Genomic DNA, 23,244 nt, shown 5'->3' on the forward strand with positions numbered 1-23,244 from the left:
GGATTAGTCCTAAGCAAAACTCAAACTCTAAAGATGTATAAAAACATATCAAGCTCTCTCTGTGGTGGCAAAAAATTAGAAATTGATGGGGATGCCCATCCATCGTGGAATAGCTGAACAAGTTATGGCACATAAATGTGAAGGAATACCACTGCTGTAAGAAATTAAGAAGCAGACAGTTTCAGAGAAACCTAGGAAGACTTGTATGAACTGATGAAGACTGAAGTGAGCAGAGCCAAAAGAAACATTTTTACAACACAGCACGGTAAAGGCAAACAACTCTGAGAGATTTAACAACTCCAATCTGTCGAATGACCAAGTGTGATCGCAGAGGACTCACCCCCGGGTGGAGAGGTTTAGGCTCAGAATCAGACAAACGTTTTCTTGGACATACCCAATGGGGAAATATGTTTCGATATGACTGTGCCTGTTTATAACAGGTTTTGTTTTTCTTTTTGTTCTCAACTGGAGGAGGGGGGAGGAGATGGATTTTTGCTGACTGAAAAATATAATATTTACAAAGAAGCTATATAATGAATTTATTATATACTTAAGAATAAGAAAGCTGTATATAACAAAGACTGCAATCTTCTTCTTCTCATCTTTTTTTCTACATGGAAATGCTTGTTTATTTGGTGCTTGTTAAGTCCAGACAGCTAGATCCAAAGTCCTCAATATCAGTTCCAATTCAAACTACACATTCTACACCTTCCAAAGACTTTCCTTAAAACCCACCCTTGTCTAGCCTAAGAAGGCAGCTGACATAAAGCCCGACCCAACGGCCGTCTGGGCGTGCAGCAGGGACATGGCACTAATGACACCAGTCACAACAGCTGGTGCCCAGCACTAACGGCTACAAAATGGCTTTCCCATAGGAGCAAACAGGCCAACGGGGTTTGAGGCCACATTCAGATCCAGTCTTCCTGACTCAAAGTCAAGTGATCTCTTCACTTCAGCGCTGCTGCCCCTCAGAAAGGCATTGACAGATCTGGGGAGCACGGGGCAAGGTCATGGGAAAGAAGAGGATAGTGGCACAACACTTCAGAAAGCTGTTTAACTAGTCAGTCTGTGTTAATCCAAAAGATCTTTTGCCAAGAGCTGCTTTTCCCAACGTCAATCGGATTTTACAGTAAAATCAACGCATACCTAATGTTCTCATTAGTGTTATTTATCTCATTATTAAGATTATCACAGAGAGGTGGGATAGGAGAAGGGAAAAACCAAGAACGCCTGTTCTTTCACTCAGTCTCCTCACCTATAAAATGGGGTGGATGTTCCATGCACTATCCCACTTACAAATGCTGGTAACCTAACAGGCAGTGTGGCCTAGTGAGTAGGGTCCTGCCATCTCAGGTCAAGAAGCCCCAGGGGCAAATCCTCTCTGTGACTCAGGCCAATCGTGCAGCCTCTTGGTGAGTCAGTCCTCCCAGCACCCCAACACAAGGAGTTCCCTCTGCTGACAAACGTACCTTCATGGACTGTGGCTCTCCTTCCTCCCTCCCTCCTCAGTGTACATTTGAAAGCTTAAGGAAAAATGAGCGAAAACTAAAATGTTTTTACCTCCCCAAACGGAGTGTAAAACTGCACCGTGTTGATGTCTTTGTCCTGAGAGATGGCCTTCTGGGAGCCAGCCACAGCCAACACACTCCCAATGTGGTTCCACTGGATACTAACAACATTCATGCCAGTATCAATCAAAACAGGGTCTAGCCAGAAAAAAATCAAAAGACACAATGCAAAGAATTTAGAGATAGAAGGTCCTTAGAACTCATCTATTCAGGTCCCCCATTTTTTTTCCCACTTAATAGCATTTTATTTTTTCTAATCACACGTAAAGATAGTTTTCAACATTCACTTTTGTAAGATTTTGAGTTCCAAATTTTTTCTCCCTCCCTCCCCAAGACAGCAATCTGTTACAGGTTATACATGTACAATCATATCAAACATATTTTCACATTAGTCATGTTGTGAAAGAAAAATCAGAGCAAAAGTGAAAAGCCACAAGAAAGAAAAAATAAAAAACAACAACAACAAAAAAAGTGAAAATAGTATGTATGCTTCGATCTGCATTCAAACTCCATAGTTCTTTCTCTGGATGTGGATAGCATTTTCCATCCTGAGTCTTTTGGAGATGTCTTAGATCCTTGCATTGCTGAGAAGGGCTAAGTCCATCATAGTTGATCATTGTTACAATGTGGCTGTTACTGTGAGCAACGTTCTCCTGGTTCTGCTCACTTACCTCAGCATCAGTTCATGTAAGTTTTTCCAGGTTCTTCTGAAATCCACCTGCTCATCATTTCTTATAGTACAATAACATGCCATTATAATCATATACCACAACCATTCCCCAACTGATGGGCATGCCCTTAATTTCCAATTCTTCGCCACCACACAAAGAACTGCTATAAATATTTTTGTACAGGTGGGTCCTTTTCCCGTTTTTATGACCTCTTTAGGATACCGACTTAGAAGTGCTAATGCTGGATCAAAGAGTATGCACAGTTCAATAGCCCTTTGGGCATAGTTCCAAATTGCTCTCCAGAATGGTTGGATTAGTTCACAACTCCACCAATAATGCATTACTGTCCCAATTTTTTCGCATCCCCTCCAACATTTATCATTTTCCTTTTTCTGTCATATGAGCCAATCTGATAGGTGTGATGTGGCACCTCAGAACTGTTTTAATTCGCATTTCTCTAATCAATAGTGATTTACAGCATTTTTTATATGACTACAGATAGCTTTGATTTCTTCATCTGAAAACTGCTGTTCATATCCTTTGATGACCAATTGTCAATTGGGAAATGACTTGTATTCTTACAAATTTGACTCAGCTCTCTATATATTTGAGAAATGAGGCCTTTATCACAGACCCTTGCTGTAAATTTTTTTCCAAGTTATCTGCTTTTCTTCTAATCTTGGCTGCATTGGTTTTGTTTGTGAAAAAACTTTCTGATTTAAAGTAATCAAAATTATCCATTTTGCATTTCATAATGTTATCTATCTCTTATTTGGTCATAAATTCTCCCCTTCTCTATCGATCTGACAGGTAAACTACTCCTTGCTCTGCTAATTTGCTTAGGGTATCATCCTTTATGTCCAAATCATGTACACATTTCAACCTTAGCTTTGTACAGAGTGTAAGATGTTGGTCTATGCCTAATTTCTGCCACACTACTTTCCAGTTTTCCCAGCAGTTTTTGTCAAATAGTGAGTCTTATCCCAGAGGCTGGGGTCTTTGGGCTTATCAAACACTAAGTTATAATGTCACTTACTACTGTGTCTTGTGCACCTAATCTATCCCACTGATCCACCACTCTGTTTCTTATTCAGTACCAGATTGTTTCCATGATTATGCTCTGTAATGGACTTGGTGATTTGGTACCACTAGGCTACCTTCTTTCACGCTTTCTTCACTGATTCCTTTGATAATCTTGACCTTTTGTTTTTCCAGATGAATTTGTTATCGTTTTTTCTAGCTCTGTGAAACAATTTTTGGATAGTATGATTGGTATGGCACTGAATAAGTAAATTAATTTAGTCATTAATTTAGAATGGTCATTTTTATTATATTGGCTTGGCTCAGGCCCCTCATTTTACAGAAGAAGAAACTGAGGCCTGAGGCAGGGGTTGATTTCCCATGGTCAAATGCTGATTTCAGTTCCAAAAAACCTCTAATACGTGGTCTAAAAATCTTTTCCTCAGAGTCACAAGTAATCTTAAAACCCTAATTCCCAACATCATGGAAGGAAAAATCCCTTACTTTGGTCACTCTCCTGTCTCATTATCTGGCATCTTCCATTATCAAAGCAGATGGCAAGGCAAGGGCAGTCTGGCTCCACGTAGCCCTCTGTGCCATGGTACCAATGGATCCCAGCAATGCTGATGGTTCCAGTTACATTCACCAAACAGTTAAGCTTCATTTTCATCTAAAAAAAAAGTTTAAATTGTTTTCGATGTGTCACAGTTGTGTGTGTTTGAGGTATATGAATCACGGAAGATCACATTCTCAGGGAGCTTACAACTACAAGGAGAGGTAGCCATCAGCAGGCTCAAGGGGACTCCAGAAGGACACACACACACCTGACGACGGGGACGGCCCTCACGTGGTTGGCCTGAGCCAAAATGGCGGCAGCTCCAGCGCAATTATGTCTAAACCAATGTCATTCTCCAGAACATCTCATGCCAATGTTAATCATGACAAATGCCCAATCACCACCAACAGGCAGTGTGGACCAATGCCCACACCACCCTGTCTAAAACCAAACATTCTCTGCAGACAAAAGCATCACCATCTTCACAGTGAAAGCTTCCCAAGACAACACACTTCTTCCAATCACTCCACCTTGGCCCATCCCATCTCACATTTAACTCAAGTAAGCAAGCATTTATTAGTGTCCACTCTGGGCAAGACAGGAAGCAGTGACGTCCAGCAGCAGAGTGAGGAAAAACCAGGTTCAAGTCTTGCCACAGACACACGCGGGCTGTGTGACCTCAGGTGAGGCACCGAACTTTCCGGGGCCTCAAGTCTCCAGGACTTCAGCGTTCTGAGCAGGTACCGATCCACCTCATAAGGAAGAGTTTCCCCACCAGGAGCTGCTTATACCTAGGGGGGCCTTAGGTCCAGCCCCCGAACAAAAACGTGCAAGACCCTCGGGTATGCAGACAACTGAAAGGCAAACAGAAACCGCCCTTCCTCCAGCTGGGCATCTCCTGGCCCAGCCTCCCTCTTTTCTCTGGTCAGCTCCAACAGCAGCTTCGGCAGTCACAGGCCGGTACGTGCACCAGGATCCCCCTCTGGCGGCTCCCCCCACGTCCTGCCCCCCTCATAGGTCCATCCATGTCCTCCTGCCACGTCTGTTACTTCCAGGCCTGGCACCTCCATCCTCCCCATCACTCACCCCCACTAGAAACTGAGTCCTCTCTAACCCCGCCCTTTCTCGGCCCCGCCTCCAGTGAGCCGCCATGACCTTCTGATTCTCCGTCCAGGGCATCACCAGCATCCATCTGTCCATCCTGCAGTCACTACCCTGGTTCAGGCCTCCAACACTTGCTTTCTCCCTGCAATCCTCCATGCACACAGCTCCCAAAATAACCTTCCTAAGGCACCACCCTGCTCAGAAAGTCAGGGGCTCACCTAGTTAACAAGCCTTTATTTGTCAAAAGCTGACGATATCCCAGGCATTGTACTTGACGCTGAGGATGCAAAATCACAAATAAGATTGGCTCTAGGATAAAAAATTTTTTACAAGCCTAGGATTCTTAAGTTCCCGACAATCTGGTTATCTGGTTACTGTCTCCCCTTATTTCCTTTCACACGTTCCACATTGGAGCCAAATGGAGCCCCCAAAATGCCGCAGATCTGCTACCTCTGCACGGGGCCAGAAGCTGCCCCCATCCTGGAATGTGCTCACGTCTCGGTGGCCTCTCAGAAGCCTCCCACTCCTGACCTCATCCCATATGCCTCCTCACATTTTCCCAGGGCATTCTGGAAGACACCCTTGCCCCCCTCATCTCCCATCCTCTCGTCCTGATTTGTCTTGAAGTCACATCTTCCCTGAGAAGGTAAGCAAGCTTCCAAGGACAGAAGCCAGGACTTGTGAATCCTTCGACTTGCAGGCCGGAGGAGATGTGCCGTGGAGCAGGTGCGTGAATGGCGACGTCCAGGAAGCCACCTACCCCGCCAGTCCTCTGAGCATTCACACTGCAGGGAAAGCAAACCCCAGACCGAGAGGCACCTGGAGCGGGAAAGGCCCAAGGAGCGCTCAGGCGAAAGTGAGAGGACCGTGTGTGTGCCAGGTTGGTGAGAGGTCTCTGCCCCTTCTGCAAGCCCTTCTAACCCTGACACTGAGAGACTGAGGGGCAGCTCATTCCACTTGGCACAGCTCACTAATCTACTCTCTCCTTGTGCTGTCCTCTGGGACAAAGTAATAATGAGCTAAATGAGGCGTGGCCCTGCCCTCAGGGAGTTTCAAATCAACAGTTTCCACCAGGCCTCCCTGTGCCTCTGCTCATAGGCTACCAGGTCAAGGTGCTAAGATGTGCTTCCAGCACCCACAAAGATTTTCGCTAAAATCCCCTTCACGGTACATTTCACTTATTTTGTGCCTGCCTCATTTTTTAAATCCCATTTCCAACTAATTAAAAAATGCTTAACTAAAAATATTTCTGTGCAAAGCCCTCCTAACCAACCGTTTAATCTTTTACGCATGAAAGAAGAAGAGTTGCTGACAACTTCATGGAAACTCACAATGAAATTGCCCTGATTGTCATAGATGTGGATCTCCCCATTGGCCATTCCAAAGAGCAGCGTCTTACTGTCTGAGGACCACGCCACATGGCACAGCTGGATGCCTTTCAGGTCCTTGCCCCAAATACGATTTCCTGAAACAAAAACACAAGCAAAACGTGGGCATTCCTTAAGAGGTGCTCAGGTGACTTAGTTCCTTAGCACCAAGCATCCTGGGCTCATTAGCCCCACTGACTTTGGCAGCCCATGTGTGAACGGTCTGACTCAATCCAAGAGATGTTTATAAAGCAACCACAGGACTGTGGACCCTACAGACGGGCATCCTGGCCTAGGAAAGAGAAGATGGGTCTGGGAGGCAAGAATTCCTAGGGTCACACCGGCCACACTCCTACCGCAGCTTAGCTGTGTGACCCTAGGCAAGTCACTTAACCGTTGCAACCCAAGCAACTCTCTAAGATTATAAATTGAAGACAACTTTCCAATCTGCAAAAGGGGAGAAAGTATTCATCCCAAGAGTTCTCTACACTGATAAGAAAACAGACCTTTCTTTTCTTAAAAAAGTGTTCCAGGACAGCTAGGTGGCGCAGTGGACCTGAGTTCAAATCTAGCCTCAGACCAAACACTTGACACTTACTAGCTGTGTGACTCTGGGCAAGTCACTTAACCCCAATTGCCTTTAAAAAAAAAAAATGGGCAAAAAAAGTGCTCCACCCCAGGAGATGTAAAGATGAGTAAGGCATAGGTCCTGCCCTCACAAAGCTTACGATCTACATGAAGCAAGGTTGTAGTTTCTGAGTTCAAAAAACATGATTAACAGGTACATGTAAAACTGTGCTAAAAACAGTTTCCATGGATAAATCTCCAACAACCCCATGTCCCCCGTAAATCCGACGCTGAAGCTTCGTGCCGTCTAACACCTGAAAGCTCAGACTCACAAACTATTCCAAGGAACCCATCTGTCTGTTTTCTGTCCAGCCCCAGGAGATGTCAAAGCCCTTAACAGAAGTTTGCTGAACTGGATTACCTGAAACCGAAATGGTGGAAGAGCGTGGTTCAGAGGAGAAGTGCTGGACTTGAGAGGCCCGAGGACCGAGTTCAGATCCTCCCTCGGACAATGACTATCTGGGGACAAGCCTCCGCTTCTTCATCAGTAAAATGGAGGCAATAACACCCGGGGGAACAGCAGCAGCCCCTCCAACAGCGTCGTGAGGATCAAGGGCGCGGATCCCCCTCGAGTGCTTTGTACATCGTCCATGCTGGGATTACCCAGCGGTACCCAGACGCGCGCAGCTGGAGCCGGCCACGACAGGCTCAGTATGAAAAGAAAAAGACCCGCGATCCCGGGGCCTTACCATCCACAGAGCCGACAATCACGGCGCCGTCCTCATACACGATGCAGATCTTCTGTCCGTCAGCGTTCCAGCTCATGCTCCGAACAACGGACTTGTTTCTGTTATTGATCATCTCCTCGTACCAAGAACCTGGGGTCACAAACAGAAGGGTGAGCACAGCACAGCGTGACCGTCACGCCACGTACCCTTCCACGATGCTGCGCCCGGGACGTGGAAGGCGTCCCACAGAACCCCAAGAAGTTTACACTCCCGCAGGGAGGCTTCCTTGTCATTAAACTTTACAAAACGGCGAAAAGAATGAATGAAGTGAAAAAGTAACTCCTAACTTCTGTAATTATAATCACTTCAAGGACTAACACAGAAAACGCCACAAATAATTTTTGTTTTTCATTAAACATACAAACTCGTTTGCTTGTGCAGAACTAACAGTCGATTTCTTCATTATGAACAGCCTCCACAATGTTTCTTCTTAACAGTTCAAGAGAAGCCGTAAAAGACAAGAACCACCATAATGCTGGTGGCGGTCGGGGTGGCGGTGGGGGGAGATCGCTCTCCTCACCGTAATGCAAGGCAAACAGCTCTGACCAGAACAGACCGCAGGGGGCTGCTGTTCGCCCTGCAATAGTGCGTGCTGTGTTCCAGTGGGAGAAATGCACTGGATGTCACTTATGGACAACGGAGACCCGCTTCGTCCCATACGGTTAGAAGGTGTTTTTAATGGATTGCGCCTCTTTTAGAGATCTTCAGGAAAGATTGGACTTATGGGAGGAGGGAGGTGAAGTAAGGGACCTCTGATCGCTTCCAATTCCCTAGGTCTATGAAGAGAAGCCGGCCTGGAGAACTCCACCTACCCGTAAAGCCTGAGGTGACCAGCCACAAGCTCCCAGGAGTGAGACCAAAGACAAGGCGTCTGCTTTCTCTGGTCCCAACAAGACGGGCCGGCCCCTCACTCCCTGAGCAAGCCCCAACCACCTCACAGACCTGGGCTCAAGCAGCCCCTGCTCACGCTCCTAACTTGTACAAAAACAGAGCAGAAACAGTGGTGATGGCCAGTGACCGCTGGCTCACGTCATCCTCCTGCCACAATCTAGTCTCTCCAGGCCGAGGCAGGCAGCATCTTGCTCCCGGCTAAAGGGGGCGATTCCTCTAGCTGAGGAGAGGAGGCCAGGCCGCCCTCTCCGCCCTTCCCTTAACGTACCTTTGTATAACATCCACACGATGATCAGTCCATTTTGGTCACTGGTTGTTAACTTCTGGTACTGTTCGTTCCAAGTGACGACTTGAACAGACCCTAGAAAACACAGGTTATAAACTACAGCTACCTCTACATAAACACCGCGCCCTCCTCTGAAAAGCAACTCTGGGGGACAATCAAGGACCAGAAAGGCTCCTGTTCCTCTCCTGAGCTGTGTGCCAACATCCCATGGGACGCTGAGCGTGGCATCACACACACCTCCCCTGGTACCCGCCGCTGCCCACCGCTGCCTCCTCTGAATGCCGCAGGGGCTAATGAGCGCTATCATTGGGCTGACGGCAGAAAGAGGCTCTTCTGCAAAACGCTGGCTTAGAAGGGCGCGGAGCCCCAGCTGACGGAGAATCCCTCATGCCAGAAACACCCAACCTCCAAACTAATGCAGGCACCAGAGTGGATCCGAGATCTCCAGGGTGAGCCTAGAGGGCCCCACCCCGCCTTCTCCCCAGAACGCTCTCTCCTCCAGGCTCTCTCATTAATGCTCCGCACTAATGCCCCATGTGCCGGTGGCTTCCATTTCCTACGCTCTCTTCGGTGGGCACTGGGGCAGCCCTCAGGCTCTCCGTTGAGCCCACTCCTGGTGACACACTTCTCCTCAGCCCTCTGAGTCAAGCACAACTTTGACTCTGCCAGGATTGTGGTGTGGCACGATTCACAACCACGTGGCATCACAGAGTGAACACTGGTCATAGAAAGATGGCTCTGGGCACAAGGATCACTGAAAGCAGGGAAATGTCCTGAAGGCAAACTGGCCAATTCTCCTCCTCGTCAGATCTGAGCCCAGCTCACTGTCCATCCAAGACATCAGGACCGATGGGTCCTGCCCACCACACTGGACATCATGGTATAGAACAGAAGCACTCTGCAACCACCTTTTCTGATGGCTGGCTGTGGCTCTCAATTATGGGGCCCTGAAGAACTCTGGATCTAGAACCAATCGGGAACCTCAGGAGCGCTGGGCCCACATCCCCATGGACTCTGGAGGACATTCTCTAAGACAGCAGCAAACACCCTCAGTAAGTACGTCCCTCGTGTTTTAGGTGTAACTTGATATCCAAAGGAGGACTGCTGAACAATGATTTCTGTATGGATACATCAATCAAAGACGCTCTTAAAACATTCAAGGGAAATCCCTTGTAGGAGAGGAACCTCTGAGTTTGTATTTTGTCAAGTGAAATGATTTTTTAAATAATCAATCAACAAACATGTCTTAAGTGCACACTATGCACCAGGCACTGTACCAAGTATTGGGGATATAAGCAAAAGCCAAAGCCAAGTGTTCCCTTCTGTCTCTGATTCTCACCCCCCTCCAGACCCACCTGAGGTCCGTGGTCAGGCTCTCACCCCATCTCACCTGGGTTACTAGATGACAGGTTCGGCTGAGAAGATTGGGGAGACTCAATCCACCAATAAGCCAGTACTTACTAAGCACCTCCTCTGTGTCAAGCATTGTGCTGGGCACTAGGAGTACAACGAGAGACACAGCCCCTATCGAGCGAGCTTTCCTTTAACTTCCGGAGGCCTCAGTTTGCTCGCCTCACCCTCCAGCTCTGGGTCCGGGATGCCAACCTCTCCAAGGACAAGGCTGATCTCTCAGCAAGCCTGGCACAGAAGGGTGCCTGATGAGGACCTGCTGAGCCTGCACTGATTTCCCTGGCTCCTTCTTTCAAAGCCTCTCGAGGCCATCCTACCCCTCCTCCTTCGCTCTGGTCTCTGGATCTCCCTGACGAAGTCAAGCCCACAACCAGGCCCGACTCGACCCCCTTCTAGCCCCCTCTGGGGGCCTGACCCTTCATCACCCTTCTCCTCTGTCTTTAATCTCCCACCATCTATGGCCAGTCAGTCAACAAGCATTTATTAAGCACCTGTCATGGGCCAGGCACTGTGCTAAGTGCTGGGGATACAAAAAAGGCAGACAAGCCCTGTCCTCGCGGAGCTCCCAGTCTAACGGGGGAGACCATGTGCAGGCTCTGTGTAGAAACACGCTGCACACAGAACAACACAGAGACACTCACCAGGCGGAAGGAAGGTGCTACCATTAAGAGGGAGCACGCTCCACGCCTAGCTCCTTCCCCACTGCCTCTATGCCCACATCTCCTTATAAAACCATTGCCTGGATTTGAGCATCTGCCAGCACCAAGAAGAACCATTCCAGGCCAGGCCCAGAGAGAGAACCCCTCAGAGGAGAGGGGAAGAAGACCCCTGGCCTCCTACTGCTGGCAGCGCCCAGCAAGCGCATCCCAGTGTGAGCACTGGCGGATCCAAGAGGGAACCTGGGGGAAACTGAACTATGGCTAAGGGGAGCTTCAAGGACGGCCCGGGAAGGGCAGGAGCTGGGTCAGAGAAAGAACAGACTGTGTTCACACTGTGGGGTCCTCAAAAGGGAGACCCACCAGCCAAGTGTGGTGGGGAGCCGGTCCTGCCCAAGACCCCTGCGGCCCAGATGCTGGGTCAGCGCTGCTACCCGGGGGAAAGTTGGGTCCGACCTGGAGTCTGAGCCTGCTCTTGGGGACTGAGGCGCCTGGCTATCCTTCAGTCCTGGCTGTGCCTTCAGGGTCAGCATCTCTTTGTCAAAGCTAATTGAGGTAAACTGGTCAAGTGATATGAGGGGGAATGCCCCAGTGAGGCTCATACTCTCCAACCACCCAGCGAGCCCCTCACGGTTACCGCTAGAGCCCAGGGAAGCAGCCAAGCACCGCCAATCCAACTGTGTGCTGGCAGGGTGAGCCCAGAGCTTGGCACACAGGTACTGTGGAGCGCATGAGGTACTGGGGGGTAGAAGGCTGGTTCTATCGCTTTTCAGGGGAGTCTCCCTGAGGTGTGCCGATGGGGATGGGCATGGTAAGCAGCATTCCCTCTTTTCAGTGTCTTTCACCACCTCTGCCACCAACCACTTCTCGGATATTCACAGAGTTTCTCATCCAAACGATCACTGGAGCGGGCAGCTAGGTGGCGCAGTGGAGAGAGCACTGGCCCTGGAGTCAGGAGGACCTGAGTTCAAATCCTGCCTCAGACACACAACACTTACTTAGCTGTGTGACTCTGGGCAAGTCACGTCACCCCCACTGCCTCACAAAAATTATCTAATTGAGGTAAATGATCACTGGACCCAGCTGTCTCAGTGTCTTGTGTCAGCCTGAGAGCTGCCTAACTTTCCAGCAAATCTCCTGAATATGTGGAAGTGTATTAGAGCTTACAAAATGTGCAAGTCCAGGCTTTACCTGCCACGCTGACTTTGCCCTTTATGGGCCTGGGGCCATTGTTGGGAAATGAACCACTGCGGCTTCACTAAAGCAGTTTTAATAAAGGCAGAATTCGTTATTCGAAAAGATACGCACTCGGCTAAGAATTGGGGATTGAGGGGGTGCCCATCAGTTGGGAATGGCTGAAGGAGCTGTGGTACGTGATTGTAATGGAATACTGTAAGAAATGATGAGCAGGATGACTTCAGAAAAACCTGGAAACACTGACACGAACTGAGGCTGAGCGAAGTGGGCAGAGCCAGGAGAACGATGGACACAGCCGACAGGAAAGCTGCTCAGTGAAGAGCTGTGAATGACCTAGCTACGCTCAGTGCTACTGTGAGTAAAATCATCCAACACAGTCCCAAAGGACGCGAGATGAAAAATGCTATCCCCTTCCAGAGAAAACTAATGGTGTCAGACCGCAGCGTGCTGTTTTCCTCTTCTTCTTCCTTCCTTTCTTTCTTCACTTTGCTCCAGTTTTCTTCCACACAATGACTAACGTGGAAATAGGTTTCACACGGTTGCATATGTATAACCTGTATCGGATTGCTCACCATCTCAGGGAGGGAAGAAGGGGGTTTGGAACTCAAAACTTAAAAGAAAAAAAGAATATTAAAATTGTTTTTGCACATAACTGGGGAGGAAATATTAAAAAAAAGGAAAAGATACCCACCCTTCCTGACATTTTGTGTATAATTCTGGAAATGGCGGTAATTGCAACAAGGCGAGAAAAAGAAGTGAAAGGTACAAACATCAGCGAAGCTGACAACTACAGAATAAACCTGAAGAATGGGCAGCATTTTGGCATTCTGTAATAACAAAAGCCAAGACACAGCAACAGAAGGGGGAATTCTTTTCAAAAGAACTACAAAACAAACACAGTTATCTGGGGTGTGTTTCCCCAAGCACACACCAGACTGGACTAGAGCCACCGCCAAGTTCTCCTTAGAGAAATGAAGAAGGATCGGAATGGCTGGAGGGAGCACTCATGGCTGGGCCGCCCCTGCACGGCGTTCTGATCCAACCGTCCCAGGGACGCCGCACAATGCCAAAGCCCCCAGGATGGGCTCTCTCCTTACTGGTGGCAGGGTCTGGGCACAGCTGGCAAGGGCGAGAGAGAGAGAGGTCTCCGTGGTCTCTCCAGTCTTCAAGGCTGGGTCGAGGCCCAGCGCCTTCTCCAAGTTTTCTTTCAAGTGCGTCAGGCTCTGCAGACACGTCTGGCTTCCAGCTTGAAGAGAGGACGGACGAGGCCAACCCCATCTCAGGAGGCTGAAGGAGAAGACTCTGGGAAGACGCGAGGAGCTGGCAGTCTCCATCCTGTCCCTGTCCCCAGTCTGCTACACCAGGGACTGTGGGGACCTTCCCCTTGGGTGAGAGCTGGGACCCTCTTGTGGCTAAACTGACTTAGCTCTCTCCCAACAGGAGAGCGCAGCGCATTCATTCTGCATCATCTGGTAGACGTTCTCCTGCGTATACCTTCTCTCATTTCAGTCTTTCTACCCATTTGGATAAATGTTGGGGTTTTTTTTCTAATAAAGTAGAAAGATACCGATTTTACCCAATTCTACCATCCCAACAATCATATGGCTTGACTGAATCTACGTCATTAGTTGATGAAAATGATTACCATTCCCTCCTCCAATAAAAAGAAGCACAGTTCACAAGCGCACCCTTCTTTCCCGGAGGGGCAGTGCTGCTCGGACTAAAGATGCCCCAGGAGTGACATGCTGTGACTCACCACTGTGGCCTTCCAGAGTCTGGTTCATGGAAAGATTGCTGGGAGCTGCCAGGCCCCGGAGTTTGGCATCATCTAAGGAAAACGAACAGACATTCGAGAAATTATATAAAATCCATCAGATTTACCACAAAAGACATTTCAGAGGAAGGGAAAATGGCTTTAAATGTTTTTTCCTTTCCTGAAAAAATCCATCACATGCCACTTTCCATTCCCAAAAGCAAGATTTACCAAGCACCTACTACGTGCCAGACGCCGGACTAAATACAAAGTCCTGGCCTTCCTGCAGAGGGGGACAAAACCGTACATAGTGAAGTCACACCAGACATGTCTACCCCTTGATGGAACCTGAAGATTCCAAGAAATGCAGGTGCAGGTGGAGGGCACCAAAGATGCCCCCACAGAAGTCGTTAATCTGGACAGTGAGCATCATGTACGTAGGGGACGGCGGGAGCTGGATCCACAGGGTTTTCAAGGCCTTGCATATTCACATACAGAGATGATTACGTACAGAGTATCCCAAAAGTCTTAGTGCAATTTTAACCTTTAATAACTTCAAAAATGTAAATGCTACAAACTAATGAAAAACAACATTTAAAAGGTTAATTATTTCAATTTTAAAATACCGATGTTTCTTAGAAAATGTCAACTTAGCTACTATCTTGTGTAGGTGATTTTTTAACTTTGTACAGACTTTCACTAGCTGCTGCTCAGTGACTAGAAAGACTGAGTTTATAATCCTAGTCTTAAGAATATCCAAGGAACGAGGTTTTGGGGCTTACACCACAAACTGACCCCATTAAAAAACAAGTCTAATGGAGATCAATCAGGTGACTGAGGCGGCCAACAAGAGGATCTTCTCCACTGAGGAATTTAAATTTTAAACTGATTATTCAACATTCACGAAGCTCAATGAGCATAAATACATTTAAACGATGTCTTTGGCAGTTTACGGCATCCACACTTCTGAGACTTTGGGGACACCTGGAGCACTTGGGCGTGTACTCCAGCAGTTTCCCAGGTAGAAGGTCACCGAAGGCAGATCTAGTGACAGACGGTGCATCCGTGCCTGAGGACCAGCCCAGCCAAGACAGAGGCCCGCTGCTCTCCTGCCTGAGGACAAAGTGCCCAGCTCAGCACGGGCAGGGCCACTCAGACTGACACGGCCCCAGGTGCCAGGATGCAGGCCGCCAGCCATCCCAACGGCCACCAGGGGGTGGGGGGATTCGACTTCTCCGCCCAACCCCGGAAGGGAGAACCAGGGGACACAAAGCAGCCAACGTCAACGTGACGTTGGGAAAGTCTTCCCAGCAACCGAAACCGTCCCCAGCGGGTGGGCTGCCTCAGCAAGGGCAGCCTCCAGTCAAAGGCTGAATCCAGGACTGTCTGTCAGAAAAGCAGGACACTCAGGGGGGAGGGCAGGGCCAAGCCGGACACGGCCTAACTTGACAGTTAATGTCTCTCCCTGCTTTGACATCCTCCGACTGAACACAAAAAATAAGCACTTTTGAAAAGCCTCACTTTTTTCCTTTGAAAATAAATGCTTATGAGCACTGGCCCTGAAGTCAGGAGGACCTGAGTTCAAATCCGGCCTCAGACCAAACACTTGCCACTTACTAGCTATGTGACCCTGGGCAAGTCACTTAACCCCAATTGCCTAAAAAAAAAAAAGAAGAAAAAATGCTTATGAACTGTTGGATTCATTTGCTATGGTGGTTGTCTTGCTGGACTCCGTATTTTATCTTTCTGGTGAGTTGGGAGAAGAAGGCACGGTAGACGTGGAAACAAAGGCGATATCAAAACAGATATCTTCAACAGTTTTAAGAGGAAAAAAAATTAAGGTGTCACGGACAAAGACTATGAATAGGCCTCATCTTACAAACAATTCTTGACCGAAACATAACTTACCTGTTTGTGTTTCTAATTTTAAAACTTTCAGAAGTCCATCTTCTCCACCACAAGCGATGAATCCTTGATCCTTGTTCCAGGAAATACATTTCAATTTAACGTTATTGGGGATGGCAATCTGAAACCCACAGAGAGAGAGCGCGGTGAATCTGTGACCACTTTTCAGCACCAAACAGCCCCTGGGAGGGAATGGGAAATGAAGGGCAAAGCCTTCCAAGAAGAAGGAACATTGGGGGATGTGGAGGAACAGCTGGCCACAGGGGTGGGCAGAGGGGGCAGGGCCCCAGGACCCTCCCCACCGCTGGAGGAAAGGCAACAGCCCTGAGTAGTAACCGCTAAAACGGAGGAGAGGCGGGCAGATCACCACCAAATCCTGGACCCAAGAGGGGAAGCAAGATATTCGGGGCTCAAATTTGTAGATAAATGAAATTAATAATACATAATTATCTAAAAAACTAGCTAAAGCTGATCAGGGCTCTGCATTCATGAGCTGCTAGCAGATAAAACAAAATAGTCTATGTGAGAATTCTATCATACACCACAAGTATGTATGTATGTAGACGGATATCAAAAGAAACTCACAATTTATACACACATCCAGTTAGAATTTGGTTTATTCTCACAAAACTACTATTATTGAAATCTTGTGAGCTGTAGTATCCTCATCTTCTCTTCAACAGCTGCCGGTCCCAAACCCCTCCTCCCCCCCAAAAAAAGAGCTGCTGGATCTAACATCACCAAACGTAACTGTGATCTGTTCTCCTTTTCTGTGTAATAAACACTCTGTTCCTAACTTAGAACATTCGGCAAAACCATCAGCATGAGGTCAATGCTAGGACCTCCCACGAAGATCTCCATGTCTAAGACCCACATGCCTTGGACCAGACTGGGACGCCTGTCACCAAAGAAAGCTCATGGTCACACAACTGTCCTCCAACCTGACGTTTGAATTGTTATTTTCTAATTCTTTCCTCTCGTAAAATATTGTTCCTAATAGATCTCATCACTACAAACAATTCACAGTTTATCTTATTTAGCACACAGGATCCCTGAATATCAAAGCCGGAAGGCACTTTAGACATCACAGAATTGACAGGCAGAGACAAGATGGCAGAATATCAGGAAGACGTACAAGCTCCCCAATACAACCCCCCCACAAAGACCCAGAAAATGCCCCACACCGAGTCCTAATTGGGAAATCCAAGGGAAAATAAAAAAACCACAGTGAGTCCTATTTCTATCCCAGGCCAGCGCAGGGTGACAGCAAAAAAGGTCTGTGGACCCTAGGGATGAGGTCTGGACAGGGGAGCACCACATGGAGCATTCTAGAGGACCAGAAGGGGAACTGATGCTGTTCCACAGGGCAAGAAGAGGTCCCAGACCCACACGAGGGGACTGAGGAAAGGACCTGTGTTCAGGGGTGGCATTCCATGGTGAGGGGTAGTCAAAGGCCTCACCAAGTGCAGAAGGAAGCAGCCCCCACGGAGCTCTCAGGATTAGAGGTGGGTCTTCGTTTCTGTGTCTACTAGTCCTGTCTGAGGTCAACAGGCCAATAACCAGGGCAGGAATCCCAAAATAAAAGGGAGCCTACAGTTCCGACCCTCTGAATCTGCAGAGCTTTCCCCATGGCTGAAAGAGGCTGAGACCAGGGACGTTTTCCTAGAACTCCAACCAGGACAAGCACACAGGTATGTTACCCAGACCCAAACCCAGGTCAGGAACGTGCAGGGCTCGGACCAGAAGGGCAGCAATCAGACTCTGCCCTGGAGCAGACCACTTTGGGAGCAATGAAAGCTTGCAGGTTCCCAATCTTAGCTATCCCTGAGATCCTCAAAAACATAAGACTCAATACCCCCAAGAAAGCAGCCCAAAGACCAAAAAGGACCCAAACTCCGCCCAGACATTCTTCCCGGCTGCGCAGAGAGCATGGCCCTAATACAAAGTGCAAAGTCAGGGAGTGAAATGGAAGAATGAACAAACCAAAGAAGAATATCACAACGAAGAGTTATCATGGTGACAGTAATGCTCAAGAAACAAACCCAGAATGGAGAAGGACTCTAAAACACCTGCAAGCGAACCATCAGAGAAACACACAGTTTAAGCATGCTTTCGACTAGAATCCCTAAGAGACAAAGGGTTTTAAGTAGAGCTAAAAAAATTATTTTAAAAATCAAATGAAAGCAATAGAAGAAAAAAAAGGCAAAGACATTAGCACTATGGAAGAAGCTTTGGAGGGGAAATCAGCATCCTGTATTTTCCTTGCTTCTTTTTAAGAATATAGTTATTGGGGAAACATGTTTTAGATGACTTCCTATGTATAATGGCTATTGTATTTCCTACCTTCTCAATGAGTGGGAGAGGGGTAAAGGAAGGCAGAGAATTTGGAACTGAAAATAAACCTTTAAAATTCCAATAAAACTGACAATCTAAATGAAACGGACAAGTATTTGACTAACTGCCGTTCTTCACGCTCGAAGATAACCAAAATGACGTCACTCCGTTCTGGTCAGGGTACGCTGTGCCCGACTGCAGCCGACCAGACCAACGTCAGCTCCAAAGCTTTACCACAAGTTGGACACAAATAGTGCACGTGAGCATCTGGAGTGGGGACGGCTCTAAATTCTTCTGAGTCACTACAACACTGCTTCAGTCATGCAGCACAGCACCTTCTTCGGTGCGGGCGTGCCAGGCTGGGACCCTGGGCTGCAGCATCTCCCACGTCTCACAATCGATTCCAAAGTTCTTAAAAGACACAAAGTGTCCTGATAAAAAAAAAAATTAAACAAACAAACAAACAAAGTGTCCTCGTATTGCTTCTTTTAACCACCACATGAGTGCTTGCCCTGTGTGAGCTCTCTGTAAAATAGTCTTGGAGGCAAGCATACGTTTGTCATTCGAACAATGTGGCCAGCCCGCCAGAACTGGCTCTCTGCAGTAGAGTCTGAATACTCGGCAGTTCTGCTTAAGAAAGGACCTCAGTAGGAGCAGCTAGGTGGCACAGTGGCTAGAGCTCCAGCCTTGGAATCAGGAGGACTTGATTTCAAATCTGGCCTCAGACACTTACCAGCTGTGTGACCCTGAGCAAGTCACTTGACCCTGATTGCCTCACCAAAAAAAAAAAAGGATCTCCGAAAACGATCCTCAGAGAAAGAACCAGTACTTTATCTTGCTAGATCATCTTCAGAATCTTCCTAAGGCAATTCAAATGGAAGCCATTCAGTTTCCTGGCGTGGCACTGGTATACTGCCCAAGTTTCACAGCCAGCCATACAACAATGAGGTCAGCACAACAGCTCTGTAGACTTTCTGTTTAGTAGTTGGTCAAATATCTCTTCTCTCCCAAGGTTTCCTTCCGAGCCTCCCAAACACTGAGCTGCTCTGGCAATGCGTGCATTAATCTCATCATCTAGGTTAACAACCCTGGAAAGTATGCTGCCAAGTAAGTGAACTTATCCACAGCCTTCAAAATCTCTCCTTTTGCTGTAACTGATAGTACCACATACAGATGGTGCTGGCTGGCAGACAACCTCTGTTTTCTTGGTGTTAACTGTCAGGCCAAAATTAGCACAAGTGTCAGAGAATCAATCCATACTCTGTTGCATCTCAGCCCCAGAGACTACACTGAGTGCACAATCACCTTTGAACAAAAAGTCATGCACCAACTCTCCCTCTACTTTATTCTTGGCTTGCAGCCTTTCCCCAAATATATATAATTTTTAATTTTTACAAAAATAAAGAACATATATTATTTACAAAAATATAGAACACCCAGGGTAACAGAACAAGGAAAAGCCTTAAATCCAATCTTAGAAAAAGAAATTGGATAAGCCATAAATTAATTCCCAAAAGAAAAAATTCTAGGACCACAGGGGTTTACAAGCAAATTTTACTAAACATTTAAAGAATAAGTAATGCCTGTATTATATAAACTGCTTGAAAAAAAATTTTAAGGGAAAAGAAAAGAGTCCTACCAAATTCTGTCTATGACACAAATATGGTCTTGATATCAAAACCAGGAAGGGTCAAAACAGGGAAAGAAAATTACAGTCCAGTATCCCTAATGAATATTCATTGAAACATTTTAAATAAAACCTTAACAAGAAGACTGCAACCACAACATATCACAATGATTACCTATTATAACCACGTTAGATTTGTGCACAGAATGCAGGGTTGATTCAAAATTAGGAAACTATAAGCATGGTAGACCCATTAATAACAAAAACAAAAATCATATGGTTTTACCAAGAGATGCAGAAAAAACTTCTCACAAGATAAAACACCCATCCCTGTTAAAAACTCTAGAAAGCACAGAAATAAACAGATTTTTTCTCAATATAATAAGCAGTATCTTATCTAAAACTAACAACCAACATTACTTGTAATGGGGATAAACAAAAGAGATTTTCAATAAAATCAGGGATAAAGCAAGTATGTACATTACCACCATTTCTATTCAACACAATACTAAAAAATGGGTTAGCTATAGCTATATAACAAGGAAAAGAAATTAAGGTAATAAGCACAGACCACAAAGAACAGTTATTACTTTTTGCAGATGATGTGATGGTTTACTTAAAGAACTCTGGAAAGTCAACTAAGAAAGTAACTGAAACAACAAAATTGTAGGACATAAATAAAGGCATATAAATTATCAGTATTTTTGTATATTACCATTATAGGATAATATATACCATATATTTTATATATTACCCAAAAAAAACCCAGTAGGAAGAGATAAAAAGAGAAATTCCATTTAAAATATCTCCAGAAAATATAAAATACTTGGGAGTCTTACCTGGCAAGGCAAATATGGGACTATAAAAAGCAACTATAAAACACTACACAAATAAAAACATGTAAATAACTGGAGAGATATTGACTGCTCATCGGTAGGCCAACCCATAATTTAAAAAAATGACAATACTACCTAAATTAAAGTGCTTTACCAATCAAACTACCAAAGGATTACTTTATAGGACTAGGGAAAAAAATAACAAAATTAATCTGGAGGAACAAAAGGTCACGAATTTCCACGATTGGGAGTTTGCTATCCCCAGCTCCATCCAGCTTCCCGGAGTGGACTGTTAAATTTTCAGGGAGAGCACTCTCATTTCAGAAATTAGAAATCACTATGCCAAAGCTTGTTTTGTTGATTGTCTAGACCACAGGAAGCATTAGTAATGCAAATTGAACTAAAATCTGTGCATCCTTTTTTCTTCCATAGAGCCTGATTATTAAACATTTACCAGCACACCCCCATAGTGCTCTATAAACACCGAAGGCTCTAGGAATGCTGTCATCACCCTACTGGAGGCCGACCACCACCACCACCACCACCACAACTGCCCTTTATCCTGCACTTTAAGGTCTGGCCAAGTCCTTTATACCCACTGTCTCATTTGGGCAGGATAAGCCCCTGTGGAAATAATGAAAAACCAAGGCAGGAAGAAGGCCTGCCTACACCCATGTGTCCCAAACAATACTCAGCAGCAGTGATCAGCCACACAATGTGGCCACAGCTCATGCCAGGAAGGTCCACCAGTGGAACATACTGGGTACATTAGACCCAGAAGCCAACGGGCATCGCAGCCAAGTGTTTGATAAACCCAAAGATCCCCACTCTTGGGGCAAGAACTCACTATCTGACAAAAACTTTTGGGAAAACTGGGAAGCGGTCCAGCAGAAATTAGGTAGAAGCCAACCTACCACAAAGTATCCCAGCAGCAGTTGATGACGTCATAAACAAATCAGACAAGCAAGGAAGAAATTACCTGTCAGAATAATAGGAGAGCTTTGTGACGAGGGATAAAGAGGAACACAGACGGTAAAGCAGATAATTACATCAAGTTTATGTTTTTTCACAAACAAAACCAATACAGCTAAAATTAGAAAAGAAGCAGATAGATGGGGGAGACATTTTTTGCTAGAGGATTCTGATAAAGGTTTCCTTTCTAAGAGATACAGGGAATTGATTCAGATGTATAAAATATAAGAAGCATTCCCCAAATGATAAATGATTAAAGGATACGAATAGGCAATTTTCAGAGGAAAAAATCCCAGCTATCAACAGCCACGTGAACAAAATGCTCTAAACCACCAGTAATTAAAGAAATGCAAATTAAAACAACTCGGAGGTTCCACCCGACAACCATCATGTTATGAAAGCTGACAAAAGTGGAGAATGACAAATGCTGGAGGGGCTGAGGAAAACCAGGTATGTTAGTGGCCTGCTGGTGGAGCAGTGAACTGGTCTAACCGTTCTGGAAAGTAGGGTGTAGACATGCTCAAAAAGCTATTAAACTATGTGTCCCTTTGACCCAGCCCCATCACCGCTAATTTCATCTCCCAAAGGGATCAAACAAAGAGGAAAAGGCCCCATGTGCACAAAAATATTTATAGCAGCTCTTTTTGGGTTGGCAAAAAATTAAAAGAGTGCCCATTGATCAGATACAGATGCCCTTCAGTCAATAAGCATTTATTAGGCACCCACTATGTGCAAGGCCCAATGCTAAAGAATACAAAGATAGAAAATCAATGAACCTGCCAAAATGACCTTGACACCCACTAGGAAGGAACGTGACAAGCACACCCACATAACGGAACTAGACCAAGGTCGATCTTAGACAATTCAATTCAATAAACATTTATTAAGCACCTACTATGTGCCAAGCACCGTGCCAAGTGCTGGGGATACAAAAAAGAGGCAAAAGATGGCCTCTGCCCTCAAGGAGCTCACAATCCAATGGGAGAGACAACATGCAAATGCAGATACATAAAGCAAGCTACACAGAGGACAAACAAGAGATAAGTAACAGAAGGAATGAAGAGGGGCTGGGGAAGGCTTCCTGGAGGAGGTGGGGTTTTAGGTGGGACTCAGACGAAGCCAGAGAGGTCAGCAGTTCAGAAAGGCATGGTGGACAACCACAGAGGAGGCCCAGAGCCAAGAGATGGAGGCTCTTGTTTGGGGACCAGGCAGGAGGCTGGGGTCACCAGATCAAAGAGGACATGGCGGGAGTGAGGCGTAAGGAGACTGGGAAGGCAGGAGGGCACAGGTTAGGAAGGGCTTTGAAGGCCAAACAAAGCATTCTGTATTTACTCCTAGAAGTGATAGGGAGCGCTGGCGTTTGTTGAGCTGGGGGTGACGCAGTCAGATCTGTGCTTCAGGAAAATGGTGGCCAAGTGGAAAACGGACTGGAGTGGGGGAAGCCTGGGGGCAGCCACAGTCCAGGCACCGAGCGATGGGTAGGGCCGCAGGAGAAGAGAGAAGGGGCTGTGTCCAAGGCCTGGGGGGAGGTGAAGGCTGCGGGCCTTGGCACCATACTGGATGTGGAGGTGAGCGGCAGTAAGGAGCCCAGGGGGACTCCTAGGCTGGGGGCCTGGGAGGAGGGCTGTGCCCTCTAGAGTGACAGGTAAAGTGGGAGCGGGATGATAAGGAGGACGGTTGCGTTGTCTCCAGGAGAGCCCAGGAGAGAGGTCAGGGCTGGATAAGCGCATGATCCA

The 23,244-nt window shown here is 46.7% G+C and overlaps 1 protein-coding gene across 1 annotated transcript in view; it reads right to left on the reverse strand.

Annotated features, from left to right (window-relative positions):
• Positions 1 to 23,244, reverse strand: part of WDR35 (WD repeat domain 35) — a 58,667-nt gene that overhangs the window by 34,846 nt on the left and 577 nt on the right. Inside the window, exons 2-8 of the mRNA XM_027855627.1 lie at positions 15,743 to 15,860; positions 13,838 to 13,909; positions 8,801 to 8,893; positions 7,603 to 7,731; positions 6,251 to 6,384; positions 3,764 to 3,929; positions 1,561 to 1,706 (exon numbers count right to left, since the gene is read on the reverse strand). Coding sequence (XP_027711428.1) covers positions 1,561 to 1,706; positions 3,764 to 3,929; positions 6,251 to 6,384; positions 7,603 to 7,731; positions 8,801 to 8,893; positions 13,838 to 13,909; positions 15,743 to 15,860 — 858 coding nt within the window. The remainder of the gene's footprint in view (positions 1 to 1,560; positions 1,707 to 3,763; positions 3,930 to 6,250; positions 6,385 to 7,602; positions 7,732 to 8,800; positions 8,894 to 13,837; positions 13,910 to 15,742; positions 15,861 to 23,244) is intronic.

The sequence above is a fragment of the Vombatus ursinus genome, unplaced genomic scaffold (assembly GCF_900497805.2).
Source record: "Vombatus ursinus unplaced genomic scaffold, bare-nosed wombat genome assembly UNPS02010980.1, whole genome shotgun sequence".
In the NCBI taxonomy this organism is placed as follows: Eukaryota; Metazoa; Chordata; class Mammalia; order Diprotodontia; family Vombatidae; genus Vombatus; species Vombatus ursinus.